This window comes from Chelonia mydas, chromosome 9, assembly GCF_015237465.2.
Source record: "Chelonia mydas isolate rCheMyd1 chromosome 9, rCheMyd1.pri.v2, whole genome shotgun sequence".
Lineage (NCBI taxonomy): Eukaryota > Metazoa > Chordata > Testudines > Cheloniidae > Chelonia > Chelonia mydas.
This window is the reverse complement of record NC_057855.1, coordinates 46,907,225-46,930,761: the sequence shown is the minus strand read 5'-3', so window position 1 is coordinate 46,930,761 and position 23,537 is coordinate 46,907,225. Positions and strand designations below refer to the sequence as shown.

The 23,537-nt window shown below is 45.6% G+C and overlaps 2 protein-coding genes and 2 non-coding genes across 24 annotated transcripts in view; all 4 read left to right on the top strand.

The window, feature by feature from the left end:
- Nucleotides 1-16,391, top strand: part of ATG16L1 (autophagy related 16 like 1) — a 28,581-nt gene extending 12,190 nt beyond the window's left edge. For 6 of the 8 annotated variants that reach the window (XM_037909761.2, XM_043522634.1, XM_037909763.2 and 3 more), the window contains 12 exons: nucleotides 37-93; nucleotides 288-335; nucleotides 1,087-1,189; nucleotides 2,203-2,308; nucleotides 2,719-2,789; nucleotides 5,995-6,066; nucleotides 8,972-9,092; nucleotides 9,979-10,084; nucleotides 10,902-11,051; nucleotides 11,466-11,513; nucleotides 14,309-14,410; nucleotides 14,813-16,391. In XM_037909761.2, the coding sequence (XP_037765689.1) occupies nucleotides 37-93; nucleotides 288-335; nucleotides 1,087-1,189; nucleotides 2,203-2,308; nucleotides 2,719-2,789; nucleotides 5,995-6,066; nucleotides 8,972-9,092; nucleotides 9,979-10,084; nucleotides 10,902-11,051; nucleotides 11,466-11,513; nucleotides 14,309-14,410; nucleotides 14,813-14,906 (1,078 nt within the window). In that variant the 3' untranslated portion in view covers nucleotides 14,907-16,391. The remainder of the gene's footprint in view (nucleotides 1-36; nucleotides 94-287; nucleotides 336-1,086; nucleotides 1,190-2,202; nucleotides 2,309-2,718; nucleotides 2,790-5,994; nucleotides 6,067-8,971; nucleotides 9,093-9,978; nucleotides 10,085-10,901; nucleotides 11,052-11,465; nucleotides 11,514-14,308; nucleotides 14,411-14,812) is intronic. The other 2 variants (XM_007052591.4, XM_007052592.4) reach the window with 2 other exon arrangements.
- Nucleotides 1,497-1,770, top strand: LOC114019717. Its single transcript, XR_003564723.2, has one exon.
- On the top strand, nucleotides 4,329-4,595 carry LOC114019746. The gene has a single exon (XR_003564752.2).
- A 1,122-nt stretch (nucleotides 16,392-17,513) lies between the features above and the next one.
- The window catches only part of SAG (S-antigen visual arrestin), a 28,311-nt gene continuing 22,287 nt past the window's right edge, over nucleotides 17,514-23,537 (top strand). For 11 of the 14 annotated variants that reach the window (XR_006283836.1, XM_043522626.1, XM_043522625.1 and 8 more), the window contains exons 1-6: nucleotides 17,514-17,754; nucleotides 18,476-18,699; nucleotides 21,065-21,216; nucleotides 22,244-22,410; nucleotides 23,010-23,070; nucleotides 23,176-23,220. Coding sequence is in view for 13 of the 14 variants with exons in the window: in XM_043522626.1 (XP_043378561.1) it covers nucleotides 18,491-18,699; nucleotides 21,065-21,216; nucleotides 22,244-22,410; nucleotides 23,010-23,070; nucleotides 23,176-23,220 (634 nt within the window). In the remaining variant the exon portion in view is untranslated. Of the gene's footprint in view, nucleotides 17,755-18,475; nucleotides 18,700-20,635; nucleotides 20,960-21,064; nucleotides 21,217-22,243; nucleotides 22,411-23,009; nucleotides 23,071-23,175; nucleotides 23,221-23,537 lie in introns of those variants that run through there. The other 3 variants (XM_043522630.1, XM_043522628.1, XM_043522629.1) reach the window with 3 other exon arrangements.

The window sequence follows — 23,537 nt, the reverse complement described above, 5'->3', positions numbered from 1 at the left end:
TCATAAGGCTTAAACCTGTCCTCTCCTCCTCTTTAGTAAGCGACTGTCCCAGCCTGCTGGAGGCCTTCTGGACTCTATCACTAATATTTTTGGGTAGGTTAGAACACCTTCACCTTTTCTTGTTTATATATTGGTTTCAATGTATACCAGAATTTTCGTGATGTAAGGAATAGAGATGTCATAATGTCAGCCTTTCTTCTAGTTTCTGCTTTTTTTTTCTTTTTGTTCTCCTCAACTTCCTGTTTCTTCCATCTTGACGTATGCTGACCTCTGACCTTTCCCTCCAGTCTATCTGAGTCTTCCCTTTTGGGACATCACTCTTCTGATGCTGCCAGGTGAAAACATTATCCACTCTTAGTCCAGCATGTGAATATATGACACTGAAGTAATGTGGAACCCAGCTTCACTACCCTGATTAGTCTTCAGATGTTCATAACACTGGCTAGAAACTTTCCAGTTAGCAATTCAGGCAGTCCTTCTGAATGGAGCAGTATGTGGATTTGGTTCTTCTTAATGACAGTGCAGTAGTCAGCACCTGACTAGCTGGGGTCTCTTCTCTAGTGACTGTGCTGTAGTCAGACCCTCTAAGTGGAGTCCTGCATTAGGTGGAAGGTCTTTCTTTAAGACAGTTTTGGAGTCTGAGCTTTCAAACGGGGTACTCCACTGGCTGGGATCTTCTCACAGCCACAGTAGTGCAGTCTGAACTAGACACAATGGTGGGGTTGCAGTCCGTCCCTCTAAACTCATTGTGATGTTTACATTGTTTGACTCCTTAGTATAAGAAAAGATGACTGCTCAGACATTAGCTGGCAGTGAATTTGATAGGGTGGGAGCAAACTAAGGTTAAGCTAGGTAAGAGACAGTGCAGGCATGAACTGATGCATACTGCCATGTGAGAGAATACAATGTAATCCGATAAAATGCAGTCTTGCAAGGAGGGGGGGAAAGAATAAAGTAAGGATTTTGGCCCTGTCTCTCATCCACCCCACAGTGATAGTTGGGCTCATCCAGGTCTGTGCCTGCCACTTTGAGAAGAACTGCATCCACTCTTCTATTTAACGTATTTTTCTTTGTGTCCCATCGCAGGAGGCGCTCTCTGTCCTCATTTCCTGCTCCCCAGGAAAATGTAGATGTGCATCCAGGTTCCAGTAAAGAAGTGAGAGTGCCCACTACTGCAGTGTATGTCTTTGTAAGTATATCCAGGAACTACAAGATTCTTCAGACTCTTCTTGCCTAAGAGGAGGAGAATTTGACCTTCGAGTAGCAAATGCTATCTCGAATAATATGGCTCTGCTTGTTTAAACTGCTCCAGATAATGTTTTAAATCTAGATGACTCGTGAATTGGCAAGGCAGCTAGGTCCGTTTAATCCATATTGACTTTACTCTCAGCCTAGATATCCACCTAAAACAAAAATTCACTCAGGTGCATGCATCCTTCATGCTTTTAATGTTCCTTCTTTTGTGGTCATAGTTAAGTTAATGTACGTCTTGCTGAGGTCAATGATGACTAGTAAAAGGTCTGAGTGCACAAAAGAATCGCACTCCTATTACCCTTTCAGCTCCCAACAGTCTCTTTGTCCCATCACACTATAGCAGTGCTGTGATTGCGGGAGAGTCTGCTGACAATGTAGGATAAGTTCAGTGCCTGTTATCCGCAGTGTAAGGAAGCATGGCCCTGAATGTCATCCAACAGAACCAATTAAGGAGTTTAGGGTGTTGGGGTGTCTTGATTTGTGGTGTGTGTGATCTCAAGTTTTCAAGCTGAGACCTCTTGTATATGTTATGGAATGGTGAGGACACTTTTGAATCTGAGTCTGTGCAAGGCAACTCTGCGTTGTTCATTTTATAGCTGGAAAATTGGAGCAAACACTTGTGAACCAGTTATTTGCTTTGAATGCTCATGTAATAGAGATGGTTGCTGAATGGTGAAAGAAATCCCAGAGATTTCCTATACCGCTCCTGCTACCTGGGTAATTCACCTGAGTTTTTGTGGTATTCTGATTTGTTTAATGTAGGCTTTGCTAATTTTATTTAGTATGGGCCTTCTGCATGTGAAAGATGATCACATTTGGGCTAGATCACGATTGTGTGCAGCCTACTCTTCAGCAAGCTCTGTATGGTGCTACAGTCTGACAGTTCTGTTTGGTGCTGATGTCATTTGGGGTGGCTGTGATTGTGCTTTTTGTTCACCCTCCCCCAAGGATGCACATGATGGAGAAGTGAACGCAGTGCAATTCAGTCCTGCTTCCCGGTTACTAGCAACAGGAGGCATGGATCGGAGAGTTAAACTCTGGGAAGTCTTTGGAGGTAAGTGTCTGCTCTGAGTTATTGTGTGAAGAGACATAGGCCATAAAGAATGCTTTGTGTCTTATACCAAATTTAGAGTCCCATACAGTTGGCTCATACAAAATGGATTTTCCCCTAAAGTTTTTAACTCAGTTGCTCGTGTTTAAGTTGAGCATGCTGTTCTACAGTTCCAGACAAACACTATATAAGTGTGAAGCAGTTATGTTAGGTCAGCTGAAATATACTCAGAACGGGGGAGTAAAGCCAGGCTCAAGCAAACTGATCAAAAGCCAGTGCCACTTATGTAATTCATTTTTGTGTTGCTGTGGTAATTGTCCAGTGTGTTGGCCAAATGGATCTAACCCAGAAGTTCAAATCCTTCCCCCTATTTGTATCCAATTCATTGCTTAATTGTTTCTTTCTGCATACAGATAGGTGCGAGCTGAAAAGTTCTCTCTCTGGCAGTAACGCAGGGATTACGAGTATCGAATTTGACAGTGCTGTGAGTATTTGTATAATACCCATAGTCTGTGTTTGGGGAGAAATTAATTGCAGTAGCTTGTGCTCGGCTACCAGTTTCACACATATGCTTTGAAATACATCCCTAAACAAACAAGTTAAAATACTTGTAGGAATACCTGACAAACATTTTAAAATATAGTACAAAACTTTTTCATACAGTAGGCTGAACTCTAGTTTCAAAGGGACACTTCAGTGAATTAAGCTTAAACCAAATTAAGGCCACTGTATTATGAATAGGGGTATGTCTACACTTAAAACACTATAGCAGCACTGCTGAAGCACTTCAGCATGGACAGACACTACAGCAGAGGAGGGCAAACTGTGGCCCGTGAGCCACATCCGGCCTGCGGGACCCTCCTGGCCGGCCCTTGAGCTCCCGGCCGGGGAGGCTAGCCCCAGGATCCTCCTCTGCTGTCCCCACTCCCCCGCAACCTCAGCTCACCATGCTGCCAGCCCTCTAGGCGGTGGGGCTGCAAGCTCCTGCCAGGCAGCATGGCTGCAAGAGCCGCTTGCCTGCCCCGGTGCTCTAGACTGCGTGGTGGTATGGCTGGGTACGGCTGCCAGTCCTGGTGCTCTGAACAGCATGGTAAGGGGGCAGGGAGTGGGGGGGAGGGGTTGGATAAGGGGCAGGGGGTCCCTGGGGGCAGTCAGAGGATAGGGAGTAGGGAGCGGTTGGATGGGGCAGAGGTTCTGGGAGGGCGGGCGGTCAGGGGATGGGGAATGGGGGGGGTTGGATAGGCATGGGAGTCCCGGGGGGCCTTTCGGGGGGGTGTGGATAGGGGACGGGGTGGTAAGGGGACAAGGCGCAGGGGGTGTTGGATGGGTCGGGGGTTCTGAGCGGGGCAGTCAGGGGATGGGAAGTGGGAGGGGACGAATAGGGGGCGGGGGCCAGGCTGTTTGGGAAGGCACAGCCTTCCCTACCTGGCCCTCCATACAGTTTCGGAACCTCGATGTGGCCCTCGGGCCAAAAAGTTTGCCCACCCCTGCACTACAGCAACGGGAGGGGTTCTACCATTGCTGTAGTTACTCCACCTCCCCGGGAGGCAGTAGCTAAATCAATGGAAGAATTGTTCTGTCTACACCGGAGGTTAGATCATCATAGCTTTGTCTCGAGATGTTGATTTTTCACACCCCTTAGAATCATAGCTATGCCAATGTAAGTTCCCGGTGTAGACCAGCCCTAGGAATATCCACATGGGTTTAATGCAGTTTAATTTATCCATTTCAAATTCACACCTGTAGGTAATTTGGATTAACTTTCCTGAGTCATTCCCCTCTTCACCCCTCCCCATAGACAAGCCCTAGAACTCTGATCTGCACTTCACTTTTCAGAAGATAAACAGAATCCAGTCACCTGGGGTACTGGGAATTTTAAAATGAGCTAGGTCTTACCCCAGCTGTGAATTTCCACTGCTGCCTTATGAGCTCCTTGAAACTACTAGAGTTGTATGTATCTGCTCCTGTTTTATGCATTGAGAAATGTTTATAACTTGGTGGTGAGGATTAGATGCCTCCCTGAGGTCTGTGATGAATAGTAAAAGGTCTGACTGCCTGAAGAATTACACTTCCATCACCCTTTCAACTCCCAGCAATTTCTCACCCATCATAACCCAGCAATGCTGTGACTGGGGGAGTGTTTGCTGACAAATTGTGATGTGTTCGGTTCATGTTCCCTAGAGCATCACAGGCACAATTCTGATCTGCATCCAACAGAACCAGTCAAAGGAGTATGGGGTTTTGGAGGTGCATATCTGGGTACATGATCTCAAACTTTCTTGCTGAGACCTCTTTCACCATGTATGAACTAAGGCCAAGTTTGAAGCCATCTTTACAGCTTAGCATTTCTGTGCTTTCACATTATTGATACACCTCCAAAAACATCTTACGTTGGTCTTCACCAGTTCACCAGAGTCCGCAAACTTTGGGGCTCCCCCTCCGGGGGTGCAGAGGAATGTTAAGGGGGAACAGCAGGCCAGGGAGGGAGCGCATGTCATTTAAGCCCTGCTCTACCCCCAGTTCCGCTGTGGCCCCAGTCCCAGCCACCCAGACACTAAAAGTCTGGTTACTCGCGGTAACTGGTCTCCACCCCTGGAGGGTGGGAAGAGCAGCAGCAGTTGCTGCTGCTGGAGCCTGGAGGAGCACTCAGGCGGCTACAGTGAGAGAGGTATCAGCGGCTTTCTCCTGCGCTGAGCGCAGCTCCCCTTCCCTTGCCTCACTCACACACATCCCCAGAGTGTGGCTCCCCCTCCTCCGTTATGCCGCACTAAACCCTCACCCCGACTCCCGGGGGGGGGGGGGCAGTGAGGGTGTGGACTGGGCAAGGGGGGGTTGTGATTGAGAAAGTTTGGGGACCACTGCACTAGAGGGTTGTCTGGTGTTGCTAACCTGTTTGGAGAAACTTGTTCTGGTGTAGGTGGCTTGATCACATTGCAGATCTTGTCAGAACAAATGCATTCTGGGTTCCATGATATTTTTTCTGAATCAGTCACCTGACACTGACAGGCACAAGCCTTGTCCTTCTGGGATTTTTCTTGAGAAATAACTTTGCCATACAGTGTCTTGAAATATGATCTCTGTCTAGAGTGAAAGGAAGGAGCCACCACCCTCAGGATACCTTTATACCCATTTGTCCATCTCCTGACCAGAACTTACTTAGTTTTTACTACCTCTGTTGAGAACGCCGTAGATGGGAGTGAAATTGACAAGAATCAGGCGAGCCTCACTCTGCAGTTTGGGTCAGTTAGGCCCAACAGCAGGGGCAGATGCTGGAGCTATTTGTGGGGAAGGAGAGCCAAAAAGTAGTCTGGGTAAAGGCACAGTAGGAGAAAACCCCACCATCCTTGCAGCAGCAAGGAGGTTATGAGTAGAAATGGTCTGGAAAGAATGTCCCTCCCTTCCAGCACTGTGGCCACTACTCCTTTCATAGCCAATTGTTTGGGAATCTGGACATGGCTCATGAAAAAATTACATCTTTGTTGAAAATGTCTTGAAAAATCTTCTTCCTCATCCAAACTTAATTGGTGCTTCCCTCCGCCAGTTGCTTTCTTAGCAGTATGGCAGTAAAGTGAACCCTGTGGATTGTCTGTTCTAATGACTATCCCATAGCATTGAGACTTGCTGGGTGTAGTAGTTTACTTCTTTCAGTCACTGTGGGAAATTGACTTAAATCCCTCCTGTTTCCACAGGGCTCCTATCTCTTAGCAGCTTCAAATGACTTTGCCAGCAGAATCTGGACTGTAGATGACTATCGGTTACGGGTGAGTCTCCTGCAAAAGTCAAGCAATGTGTAGGTTCTTTCTGCCCAGTATTCTCATTTATGTTCTTACAAAGGACACTGAAAAATTGTGGATTCCACTGTTTTAGGATCTTGCCAAAGTGGGGTTTGTTTTTTTTTCTTTTTGCTCTCTTGCAAAACATTAATTGAATTTTTATCCCTTTTTTTAATTGCAGAGAGCCTTTACAGCGTAACCTGATGTGCAACACTGGCCTCTGCACATAGCCTCACAGAAACCTCTCCAGATAAATAGCGACCAAATATATGAACTTTCCTCTGCCGATAGGAAGTATTAACTTTACAACCATTTAAATGTTAAGATACAGCAGTCTTAAGGACCCAAAGGCTGTAACATGGTTCAGGGATTTAGTTAAAACACAGTTCTATTTCCTAGACTAGATGCATGTTAACTGAGTAGGTGCCAGCCTGGGTCCCTGGCTCAATTGTTGGAGTAGACAAGCCCTGAAGCACTAGTCTCTAATCAGGATACTTAACAAAAGACTAATCTCTTGCTCATGTTCTTCCTCCACCTCTTCAGAATGGACTCTTTGGCCCTTGTCCAAGGAAGGACATGCCTGTGATCTCCCTAGGCTGAAAAGTGCTCTCTTCCCTTAGCAGAGGAAACTGTCTAAGAGGCTTCAGTTATTCCTACTCCTGGACATGATCCTTGTTCTTAAATTTTTATTTTAGGAATATTTCACCAAACATTATTTGGCATGCTGACTCTAACCCAAGATATGTTTAGTTGCTCTTACAAGCTGTTGCATACACAATCTGGCATGAAGCATTTTGGAATAGCCAGGGCTGTTCCCTTTCTGACACAGAAGCTCTGCTGTCATTTCTGCACTGGTTAGCCTCTCACGCTCTTCAGGCGTTAGAAGTGAACTTGAATCTCTCTCTTTGCCCCATGTTGCATTATTTGCTCTGTAGATCTTCAGCATTTTACGTATTGTTCTAAAGTACACCTACAATATAATTCACTTGATTGCTTTTAATATGAAGATATTTATCTCCAGAATGTTAGATCTTGTACGGGAAACCTTCCTGAACATGTCAAAATCTTTGCAGCTTTAGATTGGCCCAAAAATCCTACCATCAGGTAGAAACAAAGGTGTATAACAGTTTAATAGATCATCATTAAGAATATGATTCTGTCACAAAGGTCATGGATTTCATGACTTTCTGGGAAGTCCGTGACTACTTCTGCGCCAGGACTGGAGCAGCTGTCAGTCCCAGGGCTGCTGGAGCAGCTGTCCGGTGACCAGCACAGTGGCTAGGGTTGGGTCAAGCCCTGTGGGGCTGGAGCAGGGTATTTCCACCCCCCAACCGAGTGTTTGTAGTAAAAGTCAGGGACAGGTTGTTGGCTTTTGTGAATTTTTGTTTACTGCCCATGACCTGTCCCTGACTTTTGCTAAAAATACCCGTGACAGAATCTTAACCTTAATCATTATTAACGTTGTGTGAAAAGTCCCCATGCAAAACTCCCCTCAGTTTTCACAAGATCTTTCTGCAATTTTCCAGTGTCCCTTCAGGCTTTGGGTCAGTACCATCACTGCTCACTGAGTTAATACAGCACATGGACTTCCTTGTCTGAATGGGTTTGGTGCATGGATTTATCATAGAATCATAGAATATCAGGGTTGGAAGTGACCTCAGGAGGTCATCTAGTCCAACCCCCTGCTCAAAGCAGGACCAATCCCCAATTTTTGCCCCAGATCCCTAAATGGCCCCCTCAAGGATTGAACTCACAACCCTGGGTTTAGCAGGCCAATGCTCAAACCACTGAGCTATCCCTCCCCCTATCTTCCTTGCATGTTCATTGAGGGCAGTTGAGTTGATTTGATATTAAATCCTGCATCAAACTACCTATTTATAAACAAGTATTCACTTGTTAATGGCAGTGCAGCAAGGGTGGTAATGGAATATTCTTCTCCATAAAATTGTGGTATCCAGAGATTAACTGTCATGTTGCAACCGCTGAGACAATCAATGGCCTTTCGGTTTTAGTGCTGTGCAATAATTTTTCAGTTCCTCACTGCTCCCATTTCACTTCCATTTTTAAGTCTTCTGGTGGTTCTGTAGTTCATGTAGCAGTGTGCAAGTCAGAAGTTCAGTGACTAACAGTAGAAGATTTGATTTTTGGGAAGGATTGCTCTCTGATCACTTTCCCTGTTCCCGGCAGTCTATTCCCTCATGCTACATTAGTTCTATGATTGACAAAAAAGTATCTAATAACTTGTGATGATTGTACTTCATTTTCCAACGGGCCCTGACCGCAGTTGGCATCAGACAGAAACAATCATGGAAATCTGCTGATAGGAGCAATTCTCTAATTTCTGGAGATCTCCAGCTTTCAAGCTGAGACTTCAGAGTTAACACTAGATCCCTTTTTCCTTTACTTGACAGTCAGCTTCTGAAATCTGGAGACACCATCATTCCAACTCTTACTATGCTTTAGTCCATCCCCTGGTCTATCCTTTAAGACTGTTGTAGTTACCATCCTTCCAACCGAGCTTACTGGGGGTGGTAGAAAAGAGTCATAGATTTCAAAAGAACTACTCCTTAACTAGTGAAAGGAGTTGCAATTGAGGGAGAGAGTATTTCTAACCCAGAGGGAGTACTCTCGGCACTTGCTGACTCATGGAGAAGCAGACTGGGAATCAAAGCTACATTCTGTTTAACCTGAATGGAAAGATGAGCGCTTTTTTTTTTTTTTTTTTTCTTTTGGTGACCCATGCCTCTAGTCAAACATTAGACTAAGGTGGGAGGAGTTGAATCAAAGACTTTGTCCCTGTTAAGCTGCTGAATGGCAAGATCATAGCCATGAGGACAGGAAGCAATTGTAGCTGAAACTGCTCATTTACACCATGTAAATCTTCTCTCCCCAGCACACACTGACAGGCCACAGTGGGAAGGTTTTGTCAGCCAAGTTCTTGCTGGATAATGCACGCATCGTGTCAGGGAGTCATGACCGGACCCTCAAGCTCTGGGACCTGCGCAGCAAAGTTTGTAAGGAAACCATTTCCACCCCAGCACCAACGTCCTTCTGTCTTTCGCACACCTCTTATTCTCTTTAGTGGATATAAATGAAAGTTTTACTTCAGCTTAATTGTTTTATTCTTAGTCTCCAAAAAGCAGGAAATTGCAGCCATACTGCTTTTTGATGATATTCTGATCTTCAGTATTGCAAGCTAAGCAGGGTCAGGCCTGGCTGTTACCTGGATGGGAAACCTAGGAAAAGACCATATGCTACAGTGAAAAGCCTTTTCTGATCGAGTGGGCAACTGCATTCTAGACCCTCTTGTCCATCAAACTGTAGAAAGTTGGAGGCAGGTCAGACCTCACAACCCTGGGCTGGTCTTAAGTTCCCTCTTGAAATCCCTCCAATTCCTGCCTCCAATGAAGCAAATGGCAGGATTCAGTTTTTCATAGCAGAAACATTTGCCTTAAAATATTTTCCTGGTTTCTTCAGTACAACTTGGCACAGAGACAGCCTTTCTCCCCCAGTGTCCTACACTCTTTTTTTGTGTATAAAGGGGAGTGTGTCATGTTGCTCATCCGTGATTTGTTTGACTAATTATGAAGTGGTGGTAAAACAACTGTCCTTGTTCAGTTGTAGGGATGTTGGGCATGGTAGTCAAGTGGTTCAGGGGAATAATGTGCTGTTGGGGATTTTGGATTCTCAGTAATCAGTTTCTTCTAAGACAGAGCTCACCTGTCCCCACCCCACCGCCCATGACCCCAAACTCCTCTCGGGGCAGTAGTTTCAGTGCAGCTACAGAATTTTGATGTTTGCTGTTGGGTGACTTTTAAATACTGCTATCAACTTGTACAGCACAATGGGAATGAGACTGTGTTGTTAGTGACACCTCCCTCCCCCTTTTTTTCCTTAAAGGTATAAAAACAGTATTTGCAGGATCAAGCTGCAATGATATAGTGTGCACAGAGCAGTGTGTGATGAGTGGACATTTTGACAAGAAGATTCGCTTCTGGGACATCAGGTAAAACTATCCTCTGACGCGGGTTAGATTCTCTAGCAATTTAATGCTAAAGAACATAAGATGAATCTGTGAATTGTGACCCTTCCATTCTTTGAGTTCTCCATTGCTTGGAATATTTATTACAGGAATATGAGGAAATCATCAAGAATAAATAACCTTTTTGCACATGATAGAACTGCTGTTTTGATCTCTGAGCTATTAGTAGCATGTTGTGTTATATATTGACAGCAGATTAGCCCCTGAGTAAGGAAATATCTTGCATTGTTCTCTTATCTTTCTGGGCAGTTTTAAGTGTCCCTAGCTGGTTCTGAAGGAAGTTCTGAACAGTCCTTGGCTAGGGAAAAAATATCCACAATGTGAGACTTTAGTTGGGAAATAAGAAAGATGTGGAAGTGGACAATGAACAAATAGTGGATACTTATTCTCCTATCCCCATGCACCGGGGCAAGTCTAGGATACAGATTTTGATGCTCATGTGACAGGATCTACTCCTGAGGGAATTCTGTGCTTAAAAAATAAAAATTCTGCATATTTTATTTGTCAGTAAATAAATGTGAGGGCTCCAGCATGGTGGTGGGGAGCACAGGCACTGGCTGCACGGAGGTGAGAGATCACCCTGCTCTGGGAGCCCGAAATGACATGCCTGGGCTGCTGTGGAGGGGCACTTGACCCCCCTCTTGTGGTTTCCTTTTGCTTCCCTGTCAGAGAGTCATTTTTCTGCGGGGGATGGGAATTCTGGTCGCACACAGTGGCGCAGTGTTCCTCCAGGAGTAAAGATCCTTGATGCCTAGTTACCCATGCTGTTTCCTGTCTTCAGGACTGAGAGCATAGTGCAGGAGCTGGAACTGTTTGGGAGGATCACAGCTTTAGACCTGAACCCAGAGAGAACAGAGCTCTTGACCTGTTCCCGAGATGATCTGCTGAAGATCATTGATTTGCGAGTCAATGCTGTCAAACAGACTTTCAGGTGAGTGTGATCCCAGTAAGGTATGTGGCAGGTGGCTGGATTTTTGTGGCATAATTGTAACGTTGGTGTTGTCCTTGTCCTTTATGAATGAAACCTTCCAATTAGTCCCTCAATGAGGAGGTGAAAGCCTTTGGAGCCATGTCTCTGACGATGTAGTTTGCACATTATCCATGAATTGACACCAGAGATCTATTTTGTCAAGATTTTGTCTCCACCTCTTCGAAGGAGATCGTTTGTCCCCCTCACTGGGGAGAAAAGTCCTACTGATTAGGTTGGAGAAAGAGGTGGCTTGTGTTAAACAGAATGTAGAATTTATCCCAGTCAATGCAATAATCTTCATTTAGTCTTGAGGAGGAGCTAGCTTTCCCAAGATTCATATTAAAAACATAACTACCTGATTCCAACTTGTTTCAGTGCCCAGGGGTTCAAATGCGGATCTGACTGGACCAGAGTCGTGTTCAGGTAAGAGGCCAAACTGGTGAGACTGAGTGAAGTTTGGGATGGGAGTGGGAGCCAGCTGTTTGGTTTATTGCAAATTCTGCAGTAACATTTGAGGGCAAAGTTCCAAACCAACATACGCTGTCAAGCTAATTACCAGTCGGCAGTGTGCATTGATTGCTTCTTGATCACCTGTGCTACAACGCAAGCAGTAGGGTAGCCATTAACACTAGTCATAAGACAAAAGGGGACACTTAGCACTGGGCAGTCAGCAAAACTGTTTTCAGACTTGGGTATTTACAATTAGACACCAAAAGAGCTCACCGTTTGTAAAAAATCAGGAAAAAGGGAACAGCCAGTGTTCCATATAGTTTGCACACCCCCTATATTAAATCAAAGTTAATGTTGGAAAGTCAAGCCTTGAAAAGCAAGAAAATGTCAGAATTAAGGTTGTCCATGGAACCTTAATTTGGCCCCCAGTGCACATTTATTATATATTATTACAGTCTCCTTCCACCTTGGGCTTGTCATCCAATCTTCTCCTCTTCTTCTCCACCCACTCCTAAGCTTCATGTGCCAGTCTCCTGGCTCAGCCAGTTCTTGGGTCTCCCTTCTGCTTTTGAGTTAGGCTACTTCCTCCTCCACACTGCCTGGACACCACCAGCAAGGGCATTGAGAGCAAAAGAGGGATAGTCACCTGGCTGCCAGTTCTGGTGCCCAATGTCATAGTAGCCAGGAATAGCAATTGCAGGGAATTCCTGTTCAGCCCCTGTGACCCTGGGCTAGAACATTCCACTATAGATGGAATCTTCAGAGAATTTAGCTGGCAAGTTCTAACACGTATCTACTGAGCATCTGTGAACTGCAGTTTTTCATAGGCTTTAATTTGTCTGAATCTGGGTAGCTTTTCATGGGAACAAGAAAAGGCACATCGCTGAAACCAGGGTGACAACCCCTCCCTTAGACTATATGTTCTTATTCCAAAGCGTGCAGGTGATAGAGCTTCTCAGTGAAATGTTGAAAGAATTGTTTTAATATGGAAACATTTTTCTAATATCCTTCTCAAATGATTGAACCATTTTTGCTGAAATTCAAGTAAAAATAGTCAGTCTGGGACAGACACCTGACAAGGAAGACTTCAGTCCAAATGGTTAATGTTTGGCAAAGTCAGAAGTAAATGAAAACAAGGTCTTTTAACAGGAATTGTTGTGGAACCTTAAGTATAGAAGGTGCTACCAGTTCTGCTGATTTTTAAAAAACAAAAACCCACATTAAGATTTTTAAATATGACTAACAGGGATTAAATATAAAACTAAAATAGGTTAAGATCTAAGCAATGGAACAGGTAAGGGTTTAAGGGTTAAATACTTAAAGCAATGAAAAAAGCTAGGGCTAAATTTAGTGTGTATAGATATGGCTTATCCCAGGGGTCTCAAACTCAAATGACCACGAGGGCCACCTGAGGACTAATACATTGGCCCAAGGGCCGCACCACTGACCGTCCCCCTTCCCTGCTGCTCTGGCCCCGCCCCCACTCCACCCCTTCCATGAGGCCCCGCCTCTTCCCACTCCTTCCCTGTCCCCCTTCCAACCCCTTCCCTAAAATCCCAACTCCGCCCACTCCCTGCCCCCAGGGGGCGCAGGAGGGGTGCAGGGTGCGACAAGGGGCTCAGGGCAAGGGGTTGGGGTGCAGCAGGGGGTTGGGGTGCAGCAGGAGTGCGGGGTGTAGCAGGGGGCTCAGGGCAGGGGTGTAGCAGGGGGCTCAGGGCAGGGGTGTAGCAGGGGGCTCAGGGCAGGGGTGCGGGGTGCAGGAGGGGGACGGGGGCTGGTCCCGCCCAGTGCACACCAGGGGCAGGGCAGGCTCCCTGCCTGCCCTGCCCCTGCACTGCTCCAGGAAGTGGCCAGGACCTGCGGGGGGGCACAGGGGTCTGTGTGTTGCCCTGGCCGCTCTTCCAGGTACCTCCCCCACAGCTCAGCTCCCATTGCCCAGGAATGGGGAATCGCGGCCAATGGGGGAGGTACCTGGAGGAGCGGCCAGGGCAACACACAGGACCCAGTGAAGGCCCTCCCCCCCCATCCCCCCGAGGTTCCGGCTGCTTCCCGGAGTGGCGCCGGGGACAGGGAGGGAGCCTGCCCTGTCCCCGGTGGGCACCGGGCCAGAGCTGCTCTAGGTAAATGCTGAGGGGGTGCGGGGAGCTGGCGGGCTGCAGAAAATAACCCAGTAGCCCGCGTGTTTGAGATCCCTGGCTTATCCTAACCACTTTGTTTAGGTTTAGGCGTCAACCTTCCCCATCACCTCCTTTTTTTCCCCCTTGTAGATTACAAGCTTTCGGGGGGAGGAACTGTTTTATGTGTTAAAGGTGCCTACCACAAAGGAGCCCTTGGCTGCTATTATTATGGACTTTTTTCGGTGTCTAATGTTAGGAATCGAATAGAATAATATACCTACCTTATATAGCACATCTTATTCGTTGATCTCAAAGTGCTTTACAAAGGAGGTAGGCGTCGTTATCCCCAGCTGAGGCACAGAGATGAAGTGACGTGCCACAGTCACCCTTTTGGCATAAGTAGATTTCACAAAAACCAATGTTTATCTTTAAATGCCATCCACCCAGCGGTTACATCATCACATGATCTGGAAACTTCTCGATCTTGCTAATCAGTGTGGATAAGAGCTGGTGAAACTTTAATATTTGCAAGTGCAGACCACTAATGTCAATTTGCTTGTTTTGGAAACTCTAGAAATTAGCGTGGGGACAAAAGCTGCTAACTTCAAAATAAATTGTTTTTTCTTTTCTGCACTGAATGTGTTTCAATAGCCCTGATGGTAGCTACGTGGCAGGTGGTTCAGCTGATGGGGTCCTGTACATCTGGAATGTGCTCACTGGGAAAATAGAGAGAACTCTCGCAAAGCATCACAGGTGAGACAGGAAGCTTGCAGACTAAACTGGTTCAGGGTCTGAGCTATGGCTCACATAGGACCTGTGGTGAGGAGATGTGGGATTGCAAATGCGGAGTTCCGTTCCCATACCAGTGTGCATGGGACATTTATGTGCAGCTTCTCTGTGGATTCATGGCAATAACCAGTAAAGTGGGAATTAAGGCTATGAAATTTGTGCTTTGTTGTCAGATTGCTTGTTCTCAATCAGGGCATTAAGTATCATATACTCTGAATATCCCTGGGAGGCTGTTACAAATGCAGGTATCATAAATAAGATCTGAAAATGAATGCGTTTTGGAAATTATGGAGTTTAATTTCTCTTGTCCTAAATGCTGCTGTGAAATTAGAATCTCTTCTAAATTGACACCTGGCTTCCTTTCAGCTCCTCTATCAATGCAGTGGCATGGTCACCAGCCGGTGCACATGTGGTCAGTGTGGACAAAGGAAACAAGGCTGTCCTGTGGTCTGAATTTTGACTGGAAGGAGATGAAAGACAGTTTCAAATGTCTCTCACTGGGAGAATGCTAGTCCAGAGCTGGACAGAATGGAGGCCCAAGCCTAGATTCATCCTTCATGCATTTGGGCTTCATCCAATGGGCTTCATCTATCAGAGGAGAGCTCTAATCAAGCAATCAAAGACGAGGAGCTGGAGGCGGAGCCCTTTACTGCCTAAAAGCATGCTGCTGGCCCTCAGGCTCAGTAAAGGGTCAGCTGATTTGGATGGCGAATACTACTAGTCATGCCTTGACATGCAGTATCTATGCACTGGATGGAGCCGAAGGTACTAGCCAGATTCCCTCACCGGACAGCTGTGCCAAATACCCTATTATACAAATGTATGTACAGCACTTCTGACTTGGAAGTGTTGGAAAGAAGTTTACCATGTATTCTGACCTAATGCATGTCCTGTTTCCCGTGTTCTGTTCCCATGGAGTAGCTTAGGCATGGGGTGAGGGCATTCTGAAACATGGACAGGGTGGGTCCTAGTCAGTCTGTAAAGTGATGGAACAGTTGTAAACTAATTTAAACATTTCTGTTGCTCTGGCAGTTCTGCCCCCTGTGGTGTTGGCTGAGTTTGGGGCTTCTCCAATTCTGACATGGTCTCTCTGGCAGTTGGTAATCCTGAGAACTCCCTGCATCATTATGATCTGTATTTCAGGGAACTGTCCATTCTTCAGGGGTGATACATCTTTGTTAAAACTCCCTCCAATAGCTCCTATAGCAGAAGTACTAAGAAGCGGGGGAAGGAGAATTTTAATTCGAATCAGTATATTTCCAGTTTTGTTGGTGTGGGGGGAAGGGGAGGGAAGGGAAGAGAAGAGGTGTAACATCTGCAGTGGGGATGGTGGTGCTGCAGTGACAAGGAATGTATCCATACCAAGACTTCCAGTACCAGGAAATAAAGGTATAGTCTCTTCTGCTGTCCATCCATCCTTCTCTACTGGAGGCTGTTGATGGAGCACAGGGGAGCAATGGGATTCAATCCTGAATGTAATGCTCTGGTGCTGGCGATCCCAGGCCACTTGCCCCCTTTCTGAACACGTGCAATATTCTCCTTTGTGCTTGAGCCCTTCCTGTGCCATCAAACAGGGTTTACACCCAGTATCCTCAGGCATCTAAATATGTGAGGTGGTTGGAGGAGAGCTAACTTTTATGTTTTGTAACTTTTATCCAGCCAAACTTTTCCACCTCAGACGGGCCTCGGACAAGCCACCAGCGTTCTGTCATCTTTTTATTAGCACTTTATTTTGCTTCCTTCCTGAGCTTGTTTTCTAAGGAAGTGTTTTGACGGGTTAGGAAAGAGGGTTGTTCCTAGGACAGAGGTCTCTCTCTAACCCAGGCTTTCATTCAGACAACTTCTGCAGAGGGGAGTTGAGAGTATACAGGGCAAATCTTTTATTTATTCAGCTGCCCACCAGAACTTGATTGTAAATAAACCTGTGTTCTGCTTTTAAAACCCACAGTGTTTTTCCTCGTTTGTTTGTGTTTTTTCTTGCCCTGAAAGAAAGAGGAACCAATATCCAGTTTCTTCTCTCCCCACCTTGCTGTTTCAATGGACTAATGTTAGGTTTGGGTCTGGTGGTGGTGGGGTACTTGACCACATTGGCACCGACTTGTAGGTGCTCTGGAACTCAAGCATCCATGGGGAAAAAAAACAATAGGGGGTGTTCAGCAACCACTGGTCACAGCTGTTGGGTGGGACCTCAGATGGGGGGCTGGAGGAGGGGGGTGGGAAGAGGTGGAGCAAAGGGGACATCGGGGAAGGGGGTGGGACCTTGGGGCGGAGCGGGGGTGGAGTACCCACTGCGGGGGGAAGTCAGCGTCTATGCTGGACAGATCTCTCCGGTGGGTATCGGTTGTCTGAGAGCCCGATTTACCTCGTCTTGTATCAAGAATGTGGCCATGAAACTGAAGTTACAGGATCCAGTGTCACACTGTTTAAAGCTTCTAGCATTGGGGACTGGCCATGTGTCAAGGCTTGAAAGGTTGATGTATACTTGGTGTGGGATGAATTACTGAATTCAAGAACTCCCCATCAGTTACTAGTTTCTCAGACACTTACTGCCGTGAAATGTCTGTTCCTCCCTTATTGCTTGGATCGTTACCATGTTGGGAGACTGAGGGGCAATGTCTTAAAAATGTGGATAAAGACTGTCTAGACCAGGGGTGGCCAACCTGTGGCTTCGGAGCCGCATGCGGCTCTTCAGAAGTTAATATGCGGCTCCTTGTATAGGCACCGACTCCAGGGCTGGAGCAACAGGTGCCAACTTTCCAATGTGCCAGGTGGTGCTCACTGCTCAACCCCTGGCTCTGCCAGAGGCCCTGCCCCCACTCCACCCCTTCCCGCCCCCTCCCCTGAGCCTGCCGTGCCCTCGCTCCTCTCCCTCCCGCCCTCAGAGCCTCCTGCACCTGAAACAGCTGATCAGGAGGTACAGGGAAGGAGGGGGAAGTGCTGATGGGCGGGGCTGCCGGTGTGTGGGATGCACTGGGAGCAGGGTGGTGAGCTGATGGGGGGGCTGCTGACGTATTACTGTGGCTCTTCGGCAGCGTACACTGGTAAATTCTGGCTCCTTCTCAGGCTCAGGTTGGCCACCCCAGTCTATACACTCAACACTAAAGTAACTCCCTGTGCCAACACTGGAGTAATGGAGCAAAGCCTTCACCTCCTTTGGTTATATTGGACAAACTACTTGTACAGTTAAGAAGCTTCCTTGGCCAATCACCTCCTGTTTTGGTGTGGAAAGAAACTCTGCTCTGCCTTTGGGAGTCAGGACCATCAGCGAAGATGACAAAAACAGAGTTGCATTTCTACTGACAATTAAGGTAAAAGCCCCTTTGGATTTTAGAGGCACATTTTTCTTTCAGTCTGTTGTCCGCTCCCTGAAGCCTCCTGCAGTAAAGTGTGCATCTCCAGGTCCTTCTAAGAGGGCATCTGCCCAGTGCCCTGCTGACCTCAGGGGTATTGCAGATAAAGCAGATCGCTAAGTGATGAGTCAGTGCAATGAAAGATTACCAGGGGATTAACTCTACCCTAATAAGAACTGCAGGCTGTGGTGGGGAGGATCAGGAAGGGTTTAAGATATTATAATTTAAGTTGGCATATTTGTATTTTTCTACATCAAACCCAGTTACTGGGTATGTGGTTCTGATGCCAGAAAATGTTTTGCTTGTTGAATGCTACTAAGTAAATTAACATCGAACCCATATAAAAACGAGAGGTAAGAATAGGTCAAAACGTCTAAAATTCTAAAAAGATACATAGTTGTTTATGAGGTATGTATCTGTAAATCAAGTGACCAACTCCACTCTTCTGCATTCCCCTTGTGTGCAAGTCCTGTTTAATTAGTTGAGGTTGTACCTCTGCTTTCTGTGTAGTGAGCACTCAGCTATCTTCCAAACAACTGCTATTTCCAAAGACAGGCCAAGAATTCCGGTCCAGTGAAGCAGGCCTGACAGAAACAGTGACTGCTAATAGCTTCTCGCGTGTCAGCTATACTTTCAGTTAACTCAGGAACAGAGAGTTTGCCCTTGCTTTTCATTTTAGGGGGATCCTTAGTGGATGTTTCACCACTCTTATTACGGTGGCTTTAAAGAGCAGGATGTAGTGGGGTCTACTTTGCTTTCTTGGAGAAATTTGTCATCTTCCAATTCAGACTCTGAAGACCAGGGAGGAGCCATTTCACATTCCTCTGAGGAGGCAGCTGCAGCTTTCTGGAGTCCTTTTGGAGGCTTAATGTCCTTACTCTTGCCTCTCTATTTGGGAGTCAGGTGAGTCTATGCCCAAGGGAAACTGACTGTGGACCCAGTCAGGAAAGGAAAAATGTATATGACATGGGAACCATCAACAAAGAACAGCTCCCCTAGCCTGTAACCCTTTGCTGCAATGCCATGCTAGAAGAGGCAGCGTCTTCAGCAGAAATAACTGGGAGCAGGGAGGTGAAGAGAATCTTGAGTGGCAGGGTTGCTGGAAAGGGGGTGGAATTGGGTCCTCCTGTCACCGGGATTAGTCGATACCTCTGCTTGCCTTCTCTTTATCATCCTCTTTAGCAAGAAGTAGAGGAGCCAGACAGGGTTCTGTCGGATTCTTGTTCTGCCTCCTTGCCAAGAGGGGATGACTGAGCTCCATGGTGCCCTCTTCCCCAAAAGCCTTGTGGTGGAGGCAGCAGAGGAGAAAGGGAGAGAACAAAGTTGGTGGGGAGAGTTGCCTGGTTCTGTGTTCTAGAAGGTGACAGGGTCTTCGCAGAGGTTCTGACTGCAGACTGGTTTTGCACTCCACCTGAAATGAACCCACAGGCTCTGAGAAACACTGCAGGAACAGAGCTACCAGCAAGTCCACTCATCCCCATCTAGCATTTCTTCTGGTTGAATAGGCTTCTCTGGTGGGTAGTTGCCTCCTCAGCTCAAACTTGAGTGAAATATGTCTGCTCTGCACACCACGCCACCGGAAATAAACAGCTGGCTCTGCCTTACTGGCACAGTTATGGGAGATTGTCTCCCTGGAATAGCTCTCTGCTCTCTTCAGACATCAATGCTCCTAGAAGTATGGGGGAAGGGTGGAACCACCTCAGAGCTGTTCCTAAAATGTCCATCATTGCAGTAGTGCACTCAGGCCTCATTCAGCATCAGGGACTTGTGCTAGCTACTCCACAAAAGTAAATGAAGGCCCTATCTGTGTTGTGAAGTGCTGGTGATCATTTCCCAACCCCACCCCACCCCTAGTGCTGACCAGGGAAGCTCTCAACAAGAGTAGCTTGCTCCCAGCCTGTTCTGTGACAGAGTGGTGAGTGCTAGACCTGGGGAAACACCTCTGGTCTCTACCCTATAAATGTTTGCTCAAATAAAAATGGAATTGAGGGGTGCAGGCATTTTTACTTTCCCCAAATATTCTCGTCAAGTTCTTATGGACAGGAGGGGTGGGATTTATCTAAAGGATTTGGTGGCACAGTCCCAGGTAAACCTCTCGGGCACTTGTGAAAATCCCACCTGTGGATGTTTGCAGCAGCTACTAACTCTAAGCAAATGTGGGTGAATATTCACAAACTTTGACTTTTTGAGTGCTTTCTGGAACCCTGATTGCAAGAGTTTAATTCAGTTGGGGAATGGAAAGAAGGCCAGGGGATGTCTCCAGTGAAAACTAACGTCCCACCAAAGTATCAAACACAGCTGCTTTTGAACTGTTTACAAGCTATGAATTACCCACAAATTATTCACAAAAAGAAAAGGAGTACTTGTGGCACCTTAGAGACTAACAAATTTATCTGAGCATAAACTTTCGTGAGCTACATCTCACTTCATCAGAGGCATCTGATGAAGTGAGCTGTAGCTCACGAAAGCTTATGCTCAGATAAATTTGTTAGTCTCTAAGGTGCCACAAGTCCTCCTGTTCTTTTTGCGGATACAGACTAACACAGCTGCTGCTCTGAAACCACAAATTATTGTGTGAACAAAATCAAATTGAAATTTAAGAAAAGCAAAAGCTATTTTCAGACCCTTCATGAGCGGAAAGAAGCTAAATTGATCAAATTACTCATCTCTATTGTACATCTTTAAACATGTATTGAGCATGTGTAATTTCCTCTTTATAAACCAATTGAAGAAAACAGTGGGTGGGCCACCAACATAAACTATTGTACAATGTGCCTGAGGGATATCAGTGACACAACAATAGATAAGCTTTGTGTTAACTCTACAGTTCAATTGTGGAAATAACATATCTAATGATAATGTACTTGCAACTCTTAGAATAGCTTGTATTTATAGAGATTTGTTCTAATGCTTGCAAGTTCAATGTCGCACAAATAGTCCTTTGTTTAGCTCCTTATTAGGTTGCATGATTTGCAGCCCCAATAGAGAAAGAGATGGAGAAAGAGCTTTAGAATAAAGCTGCTTTCCATAACCCTCCGGCTCCATATAAATCTGTACTGACTTTACACCCGATGAATCTGGTAGGATGGCACTGTAGACTCTTGAAGATCTGGGGTCCCAGATAGCCAGCACTGCTGACCTAGCTGATCTGTTCTTAATCCAGGTACAATATTTGTTGCTTGAAGGGGATTGGTTTTTGAAAATCTGGGCATAAGAACCAGAAACCCATTTTCATTTCAGGCTACATAATACCCTCCTTTTTCACCAGCAGGCTAGTGAGTCACTCCCACAGACAGGGAAGAGCTGCAGGACCTGGCTGCCTGGAAAATTTACCTTTGTTCAGTGGTTTTGAAGGAGTTATTTTATTGCTCTGGGAACTTTCTCTTCTGGTGGCTGCTGTGGAATTTGGAGCACTGCAAGGTATTTAAAGATACTGCTGTTTCTTTCCCTAGTTTCCTCTTTCTCAAATCCTCTGGCTCATGTGTTCCCCCAAGGAATTCCATACTGCTCTTAGAAAAGCTGCTCCCACTTTGGCAAAGGTGGGGAAGGTTTTAATTTTTCTCTTTAATCCTGGCCTTCCAAAATACTTCCTTCAATGAACTGATTCCAAAGGTGAAGAGAAGGACCAGCTTTTTCTCGGAGGGAGTCAGAAACTAATTTCTGAGTGTCTGTGTTGTGTAAGTTCCTAATAAATGTCATGCCATATTGTAAAGATTCACAGGGTAACGTAAGAAGCAGAAGTGGTTGAAAAATAGATGACATCTGCAAGCATTTTCGTTTTCTGTAATGCCCAGTTTAATTTTCAAAAGGATTTTTTTGAAACTGAACTTTGAGAAGTTGAAAGGTTTAAATTTTTGAAATAAATAATCCTATCATGTGACTAAGATCAATCAAAATAGGCAATACTGAAAAAGGGAAACTGAACCCCACTATGCACCTACTGAACAATCAAAAGGCTAAATAGTTTTGCTTTGAATTTTCTAACAAACTTTTAAAAAATGGAAACTCTGCAATTTTTTCTCCCTACTGTATGGGGTGTGTTTGGTTTGGTGTGGTGTGGTTTTTTGTTTTTGTTGTTTTTTAAAAAAAATCCAGTCTGAGTTAAAAGGTCAAATTAAAAAAAAAAAAATCTGATCAGGTGTTTGGCCTGCTTCTGCTTGTGCTTATTTATCTTACTCTCCACCCCCACCCCAAACCCATCTGTGTGAGAATTTAGCTTCATAACTCCTATTGGTAGCTTGAAAAGTGAACTTTTCATTTAAGCTTCCAATTTAATGCAGAGGGAAAGGGTAAAATAAAAGGGAAACCATCCCCTAGCACCAGAGTTGACTTGAGTTTTCAGAGGGAATAGTCTGTTTTAACCAACCAATGTAGTGCATTAAGATTTTGGATCCTATTCAACATACCTATAATCTCATTCATCTTCTCTTTTTGACACTTGTCCAAGGATCTCTTGCTGCCGGAAGGCTTTGTTCTTTCCCAGTGTCCCACCCATCCGTGGAAATGAGCTGTGCTGAGTCTCATAAGGTGGCTACTCTTTCCTCAATTTCTCTGAAGAATGCCAGTCCCCCTCAATCACATGTTGTCTACAAGAAGATGTCCCGTGATAAAGCTGTAAGTAGCACAGTAATTGGCATGCATACCCACCAGGTTGAGCCAGGGGTGGACAGGGCCACTGCCTTGCTTACCTGGGGATCTATTTACGGGACACTTGTCTTCACCCCACTTCTTTTGAAAATAATTTGATTTATACTCATGCCCTAGTGGTTGGCTATGTTACAGAATTGATAAAGTGGACTACCTGCATGTTAACATAATGACCGATCTTACATAGTATGGCAACGCCTCTCCCCACCACCTCATTGGACGTGTCTCTGTTAGCTGCCCAGATGTCTAAATCAAGACTGACTCGCCGTCTTTCCAGTTTGAGGCAAAAGTCCTTCACTGTACAGTTCCTGTGCGGCAGACACAAGGAATTGTGTGGTACTTTTTGGAGTTTGGTCCTGCAACGTGCTGAGCCCTTTACCCTGCTCCAGTTAAATACTGAAGCTCATGAATAGTCCTGATAATTTCAACAGAAACTACTCATGTGCTTAACTTTTTTAAGCATATGCTTAAAAGTTATTTTGCTCAATTGGGCTAAAGTGCTCAGCTCTTGGCAGGATTGATGCCCTGGCTGGTCTTGCCCTATCTGCATTGTCTCCTTCCTACAGGTGACTATCTACCTGGGAAAACGAGACTTCATTGACCACATAGATGGTGTGGAACCTGTAGGTAAGTCCAGACACAAGCTCTTATAGGTTTTTTTGACTTAATACACCCCAATTATTATTCCCCCATAGTGCTTAACATTTACTATTTTCTATTTCTTATTTCTAGATGGTGTCTTGTTAGTGGATCCCGAGATCATCAAGGGGAAGAAGGGTTTGATGTTTTAAATGATTTCAGAGTTTGCTAGCTCTTCAGTGATCTCTCACTGCAAAGCAAGGATCTCTCCTGCTTTCGGGGCTCTAATTGGCTTACGTAAAAGTCACCTCATCCTGGGGAGAGAATTTCCGGTCGTTGGACATGCTGTTTGAATATGGTCCAAGACTTCAGCCTCATTACAAAACAAACTTAAGATCTTTGCTATATTATGAATTGGAACCAGGGCCAGGGGGAGGGACACAACAGTGTTGTAACTGTTTTCCTGGACTCCATAATTGTAACACAGATGGTCTCTAAGTCTCAGAATCTCTGAA